Here is a 9863-nt window from a genome sequence, read left to right as displayed (position 1 = left end):
GCTGCTGCCCCTGCGACCCGACCCCGGATAAGCGGAAGAAAATGTATTGATGGATGGATGGAATAGTTGTGTAAATTAAAGACAAAATGTAATTACTTGTAAGTTTTAGACCTATGCAGACATACAGCCATGGATAAAATACCTCTATTGTTTTCCTCAGGTTTATTGTTCATTCTACAATTAATAATTCATAACAATTTGATTAGAGAACTGATATCTAGCCATTTTGCAATAATAGCATATCATATAACATGTTTTATTATCTCACAACGGCGGAAACTCAGATGCAACAGAAAAATGAGAAACAATCGAAGCACGTAGATTCACGCAAAGATAAGAAACAAATGAAGGTAACATGCTGTACAATATTGAGTTATAACTGTAATATGCAACTGAGTGTTTTCAGAAAATGCGCATGATGTCTGTCCTCCAGAGTGAAGTGGAACACTGCCAGCCTGGCAGGAAGATGTTATTAAACAGTTGATTCAACTAAATGGTGGTTCCTCTCTGCGTTGGGTTGAAGTTGTCAGGATGAACTCATGTTCCTTCTCCCTGACTGTGTCCTGCAGATGTTCAAAGAGGAGAAATACCTGAAGGAGGCAGTAGACTGTGCTGAGGTCATCTGGCAGCGGGGCTTGCTAAGGAAAGGCTACGGTATCTGCCATGGGACCGCCGGCAACGGCTATGCCTTCTTAACCCTATATAAGCTCACACAGGAGAAAAAGTTCTTGTATCGAGCGTGCAAGGTAAGGCAGGGCCTCAGGAACTGAGCTCAGCTTCACCATGGTGACTGGGTTTGGACCAGCTCTTGACCTGGTGGTGTGATTGCTTTTTTCCAGTTTGCTGAGTGGTGTTTGGACTATGGGACTCATGGCTGTCGCATCCCAGACAGACCATACTCTTTGTTTGAAGGTACAACATCTATCTACTTGTGTTTACCTCACTACTTGTGTTTACCTGGCCCTGGAGGAACACCACCAAAGCAAACTGCTTTGGTGGTGTTCCTCCAGGGCCAGGATCAAGTTTCCCCCAGTGTACTATCAGCCTGATGGGCCAGTGTGGTTTGTTTAATTTAAATAGGTTTTTTTTATAAACCAGTAACAGTAAAGATGGATTATAAGTTTATAGTTAACTGTGTGTGAGGAGGCTGGCATCAATTGCTCCATCTGTGCACCTGCTCCTTGGCCTCATGCTATTATTTTGAGATTATGATGCCTGCTCTTCCACCTCTGAATTTTTGTAACTTTTAAAATTTTTCATCATATAAACGTGGTGGGCCACTGGTGGACTCTCCTGGTGCCCCTACCAGGAGGCTCAGCAGGGTTTCTGGGGGAATCCCTGCAGGATCATGTCTTCCTAACTACTGTCATAGACTTGGCAACACTTGGTCGACTTTACTTTTCTGATCCAACAAAGTCCAGTTAGTCAGCTGCCTCAGTAGCCGCTGCCTTTCAGTTTGCCTGAACTTTAGTACTGAAAAGGAAACAGAGCAGGAAAAGTCCTGCCTGTAAAATGAAATCCCTACCCAGATCATGTGAAATGTCACTTTACTTGTATTTCAATAGGATCGGTTGTCAGGGAGTAACCCTTGCATAAACCAACCAGATGGACAGTGTGTTAGGGTGCTTCATGTTTCCTGAAAGGGACAATGAGCTTCTTGGCTACAGATCAGTAACTTTGTTACATTTCTGGCAGTCTACAGCCAGGGAGTGTTGGTGCACATAGAGACTGCCCACAGTCTTTATGGATTTGGGTATTTCATTTTTCAGCAGGACTTAGCCACTCCAACACTGCCAAGAGTACCAACACTTGCTTTAATGGTCACGGATTTATTGTGGCTGATTAGCCAGCAAACTGATCTTGTTTTGGCTTGTCAACAATGTAGACAAGCCAAAGCAACTTGTTTCTTTAACACCTCAACGCCTCAGCAGTCTGACCGGCTCACCTGTTTTCTACTGAGCACTGCTCTGTCAATAATTTTGCTGATAAATGTAAGTTCAGAGATTGACCTGTAATTATGTGGTAGTGATTTGCCCAGATTGTTCTTTTCTGATCAGATACAATAACAGGCAGAACTCTGGGCGAGATGTGAAGACAGGTGGAACTTCACTGCTGTATAATGTATGGGCAGAGAGAGAAGTGATGATGATGTGTTTCTTTTCTCAGGTATGGCAGGAACTATCCACTACCTGTCGGAGATGGCCAATCCTGAAACCTCCAGCTTCCCTGCCTTTGAGCTTTAACCCTCCAGCTGATGAGGCTGACGATCGGGGGGACAGCAGGAGATGGGGATGGCGTGGTCAGGGAGATGTCAGTATTTGGACAACTTTGTTGTTGCTTTGGACAGAACAGTCCTGTTGGCAGCTGAATTTCAGTGAAATCAGTTGTTTCTGAAGAATTCCTGGTTTAACAGCATGATCAATGTTGTTGCTTAGGAGGTAGGGGTTTCAGGGGGAGGGAAGGAAATAGAAGGGGGGATTCCTGTCAGATTATTATTCTGTGGATGAGCAACAGGAAGGATTCTGGAAACCTGTATGTCACTCTTCCCTTTTGTCCGGTGGTGTTTTGGACTCCATGAAGAACCTTCTCACTCAGAACGATTCATTGTCAGCTGACAGAGACAACAGCCCACCTTCTCCAATCCATTCCCCATCGCACAGAGAATGAGGTGTGATGCTGTTCAGGTGTTAAAATGCCTCTGCATGTTCATTATTGCAGCACTTGGTGTCTCATGTTCTGTTTGTAGTGTTTAAAAGGATCCATTCAGTTCTCCATGTGTGTCAAAATGTGCTAAAGTGTCATCTTTGATTTCATAATTGTAAACAATATATGTGGATTGAAGAATCAATGCGAGTGCTTTTTCCTGTGGATGGTGCTCTGATCTTGCGGTGCGAACCGGTTCCCCATCATGCCAGGCTGAAGAGTGGCTGGATATCATAGGAAGCTTTTTCCTGTTTGGTGTGTCTGCAGCCTGACTGCACCTCTGTGGTGTTTCAATGTAAGCTGCTGTTGCAGCTCTGACTCGGTGTTTAATGTCACACAGCTGGGAGGAAGTTCAGATGAGCTAATGTTCTGCCAAAGAAATGAGAAAAGCCAAAATGATTTAATATTACAGCGTTGACCTCCTTTACCTCATGATAATGCTCCAATATATGCCTCATATCCATATGCTTCTGAAAAACAAAACATGTCGTTATTTCAGGGCAGACTCCAGTTTTCCTTGAGGTCTGACCAATTCCAATTTAGTCAGATTCAGATATTTCTTCCTAAGGACTATAATGCAAAAAAAGAAGACAAAAGTATGGAACAAAACAAAGATGAATGAATTAGATTATGCAGTAGTCATTAAATCATTATGATCTGCTTTATCATTGTTATTTAACAAAAAGTGCATCAAATTCCTTGCTGATGGGGTTATGGAATGACAATGTGAGGTGAGGATATCTTATTTTTAATGAATACATGTCCAATCATAAATAAAGTTGGTTAGGAAAAATATGGCCAGTTCTAATCGCTGATTGATTGATACGTCTCTTAAGTTTGTAATAGATTTGTCTTATTCCCTAAAGTTCATATTCATATCAAGATAAATACAATGAACACCAAACATTATGGTTGTGAGGAATTCAACTTGTGGACTTGATCCCACCATAATGATTGAACCAGTTTTACATGAAGTGCTGCCAAAGCATCTTAGATCTTTGGAGTCAAATAAGAAAAGCAGAAATAACTTTACGCTGTATTCCTTTAGCTTCCACTTGTGGCTAATTGATTTGGTAACTATTCACATAATTTGTTTCATGAGCTTCCTACCAGATCAGTCTGCACTTGAGCAACTTTGGTGTCTTGGTTTGCAGTGTGAAAACATGCAGCTGCACAAATCCTGACAGCACTTGAATGTGCATTAAATGCTGAGATTTTAAGAGGAATCTCATTGCATTGGGGAAATTCACACTTCTCACAGTTCTTTCCTAAGCTTAATGTTAGCTTTCTTTTTTAAAGTTGCATAAAGGTTTGGATTTTGTTTGTAAAGTTTGATATTTTGTGTAATTGGTCATACACACACCTAACTGATGCGTCTATGATTAACATGTTTTTGTCTAGACATAATGAGATAAACAATGACAAGCAGTTCACTATCTTGATATGTAAAAAAGTATGCCTTGAGATAAAACGATTGTTTTATCTCAAGACATAAAACAATATTCTTCCTATTTTGTTTTAGATGTTTACAAACATCTAAAACAAAATGATTTAATATTACATTATCATTTATCTCATTATAATGCTCCAACATATCCATATACTTCTAAAAACAAAACAAACATCAAGTACATCTATGCATGATCAGTCTTTCCTTTTTTTTTTTTTTTTTGACAATGATGGTTAGGTTTTAATCACTTTAGATGTAGTGATGTCCATGGTCATAGCAACCTATGACCATGGAGTTCTTGAAGTCAGGAGAAGTTAAGCTCCCAAACTTGAGTCCTTCCAGGATTCCAGTTCATTCTTTTGTTGCAGCCTGAATGCACAAATACTAGAATAATCAACAACGGATGTTGAGTTTAAGGAAATTCAGGAGTCACAATCAACTTTAATCAGAAGTGATGTTTATTTACACATTTCCCTTCATATAGCAGTTTGATATAAACTGGAAGCCTGAAAGCAGATAGTGGAGAGAGGGACAAATAGAAAGAACCCAGGCGACCAACGGGTTATCTGCCGCTTCCTGCTGCTTTTGCATAGTTCCGATAAAAATACAACTTCACTGACACCAAACAAACTGGGTCACATTCTGACATGAAGATGTACCAGGTCATGTTAACTGCTCACAGCAGATACTCACCATTCACTACAACACAAAGTGTTACTGATCTGCACTGCAAGTCTTTTCTGCTGCTGTTCACTGCTGTTCCATCAGAGGGCAGAAAGAGAGACGTGCACAGAGGTAGATGAGCCATCAGTTGTGAGGCTTTTATAAGCCACAACTGCTTTGTTTTAATGTTTTATATTCTGTGAAAATGGAGCCTCTGTTGTAAGGAAGCAGCTTCATCAGCATTTTAATGTAATGGTAAAAATGGTTTAGAAACAACCATTTTAGTTTTTAGGAAATGTAAAACTGGCACAACTGGAGGGGAAATCTGAGAATAATGTCCAGTGTTGTAAATCAGTCCTCACTATGTAAAGAGCATTTGGATTGTGTTTGGTTTTTAAAGGAGTCTGTGTTGTTTGTTCAATCAGACTGAAAAAACATATAGCAGTAACACAGAAATCTTGTTTAAAATAGTTGTGCAATACTTTTCAGTCACATTTCCAGATGCTTAACATTTCTTTCTCCAAACTACAAAAAAAAAATATATAAAATTAAACATCCAAACATCCAGCTGCCTGGTTTGACTGGCTGGTTGAAACAAGAAAGTAGTTTACAGTTTCCATTATTTTCTGAACTGATCTGATGAAAACAAAATATGTTGGTCAAATTTTTACTTATTTTGTATTTTTTTCTGTTTCACACATTGCAACAATTATTCATTCAGGGTTAAATATAAAGAAATATAGTTTAGCTAAATGTAGTCTGCTTCCTTGTATATACCAGCTCTACTGTGCCTTATTCACAGTTTTCAAAGTTGTTTTAAATACATTAGTTGTTTAAATACATTAGAAACAGAAACTGCAACTTTTTACATTTATTTCAGTTGTAATAACTTCCTGGAAGGTAGGAGGCTCGGCTGAGCTTGTGCTGTCAAACGCCTAGCGTTCTCCTGCAGATGACACAGCTGGTTCTGTCTCCCAGTGTTTAAGGCTGGCCGGCCGACCGACGAACGAATGGATGGATGGAAAGAGAAATGTTAAACTTAGGTCATGTTGCACAGATGGTAAAGATTAATCGCAGCTCTATTTATTTACCTTCCTCTTGACACCTGTATTACTATCTTTTTAAAACATTGTCATAAGGTAAGCAACAAAATTTTTCCTTTCCTTTTTTTTTAATCTTTTTTGTTCACCTCACACCTCTTAAGGAAAATGGATAAAAGTCAGAATTCCTGCCAGTGGCCAAGCTGTTTTTTCTGTTGAGGGTGTTGTTGAAGACCAAAAAGCCAAGAGACAAAAGGTTTTATTGAACTCATAAACTGGCCTAACTTATAATTCACATCCTTCCACTTCCAGTGAGCCTTGGGCACACAGTGACCCCTCTTCCCATTTTGCCCCCGCCCCCCACCCCCCTCTCACCTCAGGGGCTTGATAAAAGAACTCCAGCTTAAGCTTTAGTTTTTTTAAGAAAACTAGGAAAGAAAGCATCAAGCTGCACTGGATCACAGTTACTAATAATCGCTGCTCAAATCAACAAGTTTCTTGTATTATTTCTCTGAACAAATGGAAAATATAACAGGAAGACAGAACCACTCCATCCAAATGATGCTCGAGTGAAAATGAGTTCAACCACACCTTGAGCTGCACGCGGTCACCACTAGGATGTCGCTTAATGTTAGTCACTAACTACCACATCAAGTCATCACATAACTGTGCTATGAACAAAGAAAATACATCAATAACTTATTCATAAAGAAGCTCATGTTGCATTAAAATGCTGGGAAACCTGTGCCATCCTGCCAGTTTATTTTAATTTTTTAAAATGTTTCTTGGTGGAGAGGTACGGTACGGAGCCCTCCAGGGGACATAGGGAATTTTTTTTCTTTTGCGTTCCCTCGCAATACTTTTGCGGGAACGCAAAAGAAAAAAAAATCCACATGTCCCCTGGAGGGCTCTGTAGAGAGGGACCAATTTCTGCAACATTTTAATCCATAGTCCATGACTTTCTCTGCCCAGACACAGTGAGTTGAGTTCCGGTCAGGCTGTGTGTTAATGTGAACTAGAACAGAACCAGAGTGTGTGGGTCTATTATTGCGCTTATTTTCAACGACGGATCTGTGTTATTAACTCTTCACACACAGTCAGTTAGCATGAACCTGCAAACAGCAGACTGGTCCTTGTTCTCCTCGGCTTTAGCTGCACTTTGTCTCCATCACCCTGCTTCCCTTCTCATGTTCCACCAGGTTAGCTTTTTGAAGACATTACTTCTTGTTGTCATTTTGGATGATTTTTTCATAAGGTGGCGGTGGGTGGTTGCAGTAGGACGGAGGTGGCGGGTAGGACCACATCATCATCTGGGTGGAGCCGGGCTGTGAACGATACGTAGCCTGGCTCAGTGTCATCCCAGGGTCACCTCCAGCCATCCCGTTCACCCCAAAGCCCTGCATGCTGCCTGGCTGCTGGGAAACTGCAAACACACAAGAGTTTAGCTTCACATGACAAGACTGGACTGCAGAACGAGTGATCAGCTGCTAGAACTGAAGCAGCTTTGTGTCTATTAAGAATATGGTTAGCTAACCAGGCCAAAGAGTGACTGTTTTAACCTCTCAGTGGCTAATCAGTCTATCTATCCCACGTTCACTGACTGATCAGATGTTTTTGAGTCTAGTTTAGTGTTAAACACGATCATTATATTGGAGGCCTTAACATTCATGCTGACATTGAGGGTGAAGGGCTAAATTTAATTCTACCTTAGACTCAAATGGTTTTACTCAAAGAAGCCAGTCCTATCCACTTTGTGACCTTGTGCTGACATTAAATGTGAAACAATAACAGTATTCCCCACTGTTACTGTTCCATCACTACAAACCTGAGAGAACATTTCATTGTAGTAGATCGATCAGACAATGTTGCTACTAATTTTAAAGAATCTGTTCTATGTTTAATTTCCTCAGTCTCAGAGAAACACAGGAAGGAAAGAGTTTAATCTCCAGTCCTTAGATTGATGTTCTTGCTCAAAATGTTACTTCCTCACTGGGTGTGATGTTACGTCGTGAAAGCTTCTGCAATCACAACAGAAACTGAATACAAAATGTTTAGCAAAGACATCTGAGCAGATGTCTTGTTTTTATTGAACAAATAGACAATAACTACAACAGCTGTTTGAACTGAAAACAGGAGGCAAGACAGGACAAAATGCAAAACCAGATCCTGTTAAGCATTTTTCAAAATAAAACACTTCCCTGCTCAGTGTAAATGTGTTAGAATCACTGGAAACCCACAGAAGAACACGCGGGAATGTTTTTAAACCTTTTCAGCTTCTCCAAGGTTATCAGTGATATCATTTCTATGATCATTTTTCATGTCAACACACATCAATTTATTGATTTATTTAATTATTTTAAACAAGGAAAGAAGAAATCGGGCCTGGCTCAGCATGATGCATTACAGCAGATTCCTGTACTGCAGAATGTACAAAACATCACGCCACATGAACAGACACAACAAACCAATTTACAGAATGGATTTGGTGCACGCAACATGCTGCCCATGTTGAGATTGACTTTGTATGTTGGAATACTAACATATGTAGACAAATGATCTCAGGCCATAACAGTTTTTAAAGGCCGGCAGTGGAACGTATCCGTCGGTAGCAGACCCAGATCATTTCCAAGATTGGGCATCAGAGCAGAAAGAGCTGCATAACTTGCACCATAAAAAACAAAATACAAAAAAAAATACAATTTGAAACCAAAACATAATTTTGAAAAGTTAAAGTATGTAAAGAAAAAAAAAACTTCAGATACTGAACAATAAGTCCAGCTAGGAAGTTTAGCCTCCAAGATACCATTAGTAGCAAAACGTAGTCAGTACAAAATGGCTAAAAGTACACAGCAAATCCAGGAGGCCCAGATTAACACTGTCAGCTTTGATTTCAACACTTTTAAAGTGTCTATATGGGTCCACACCAGAAAGTGTTAATTTAACTCTTTTTGGAGAGTTGGTACCTCAACTCTAATAAAGTGTCAAATATCAAATCTGCTGGAGTTAATCATTTAACACTTACTAACACTAATTCAGTGTTAGATCTTAATATTAACTCTCTCAGAGTACTTCTTTAACTTCTTAAGAGTTATTTGTAATATTAAATAGGTACTATATTGTTTTGAACTTTTAAAAGTTCTTTGGAAAATAAACATTTAATAAAGAGGCAATAATTTTCTCAAATGCATTTATTTCAAAACGTGCACCGTAATTACAAAACATATTACATGGAATAATGTGCATATTTCACATGTCGCTTTCATTCACATATTGCTTATTAAAGGGTCTGACATATCAGCTGTGCAATACAAAATGCAGTATGCTTAATACGTTTTTCTTCAATACCATATGCATGAAATTGTTCAAAGTACAAAGTGGAGAAAGTAAAACCTGTATCAATTCATGCAGTTCATGTAATATTTGATAGAGTACATTTTCTTTTAACAGGTAGATTGCCAGATATGTACATTACATAACAGACCAACCTGATATTCAGATCCATAATTTCTTATCCAGTTTCTGTTTCTGTTCATAAGAGACAGATCCTCTCTGCACTCCACCAGAGAGATGTCCAGTCACTAACAGATTGTCTTCAGGTTGTTGGGCTGTTCGTGAAGTTTGGCCGGAGACACCAACATGCTCCTCTACTGCATCGGACAGTCTTCAGTCTCTGAGTACTACAGCCAGTGTAGTACAAAAACAAAAAACAGAACAATGAGGAATGGAGTGAAGGAATACATTTTACTACAACACTACCAACAAGCCTCCATTACAGAAATGTGGAGTTTCACAGATATTAACACTTACATAATCATTTTTGGAGCTTGAATCTTCGAAGAATCCATGGAGGGATCAGGAGGGGGAAGTTAGGCAGACGACTGGCGATTCATCCGCAACCAGACTGGTTCTAATATATCAGTGATTCTTGAGAATAGGGACAAAATGGGTTTTAATTTTCCCATATTATTTTTTTTATTATTTCTCAACCTTATGTATGCAATTATTTG

General features: G+C 39.4%; 1 protein-coding gene and 1 long non-coding RNA gene across 2 annotated transcripts; one reads left to right on the top strand and one right to left on the bottom strand.

Moving 5' to 3' along the window:
- The first annotated feature begins 515 nt into the window (after window positions 1-515).
- On the top strand, window positions 516-2848 carry LOC106943104 (lanC-like protein 2). Its single transcript, XM_015026439.1, has 3 exons — window positions 516-746; window positions 840-912; window positions 2167-2848. The coding sequence occupies exons 1-3, from the start codon at window positions 540-542 to the stop codon at window positions 2241-2243; spliced, it is 357 nt and encodes a 118-aa protein (XP_014881925.1). The 5' UTR covers window positions 516-539; the 3' UTR covers window positions 2244-2848.
- Window positions 2849-6898: 4050 nt separating this feature from the next.
- On the bottom strand, window positions 6899-9838 carry LOC106943102 (uncharacterized). Its single transcript, XR_001423819.1, has 2 exons — window positions 9664-9838; window positions 6899-9533 (listed from the first exon to the last, which is right to left on the bottom strand). It is a non-coding gene; the product is annotated as an uncharacterized LOC106943102 (long non-coding RNA).
- Between the last annotated feature and the right edge of the window lie 25 nt (window positions 9839-9863).

This window comes from Poecilia latipinna, unplaced genomic scaffold (assembly GCF_001443285.1).
Source record: "Poecilia latipinna isolate Pla-1442-1.1 unplaced genomic scaffold, P_latipinna-1.0 Scaffold4878, whole genome shotgun sequence".
NCBI lineage: Eukaryota > Metazoa > Chordata > Actinopteri > Cyprinodontiformes > Poeciliidae > Poecilia > Poecilia latipinna.
Note: the sequence above shows the minus strand (reverse complement) of the source record. Positions and strands in the feature narration are given on the sequence as shown.

Coding starts and splice junctions, on each gene's coding strand:
- LOC106943104 (XM_015026439.1), top strand. CDS start 540: ATGTTCCTTCTCCCTGACTGTGTCCTGCAGATGTTCAAAGAGGAGAAA. Junction 747..839: donor TCTTGTATCGAGCGTGCAAG/GTAAGGCAGGGC, acceptor GCTTTTTTCCAG/TTTGCTGAGTGGTGTTTGGA. Junction 913..2,166: donor ACCATACTCTTTGTTTGAAG/GTACAACATCTA, acceptor TTCTTTTCTCAG/GTATGGCAGGAACTATCCAC.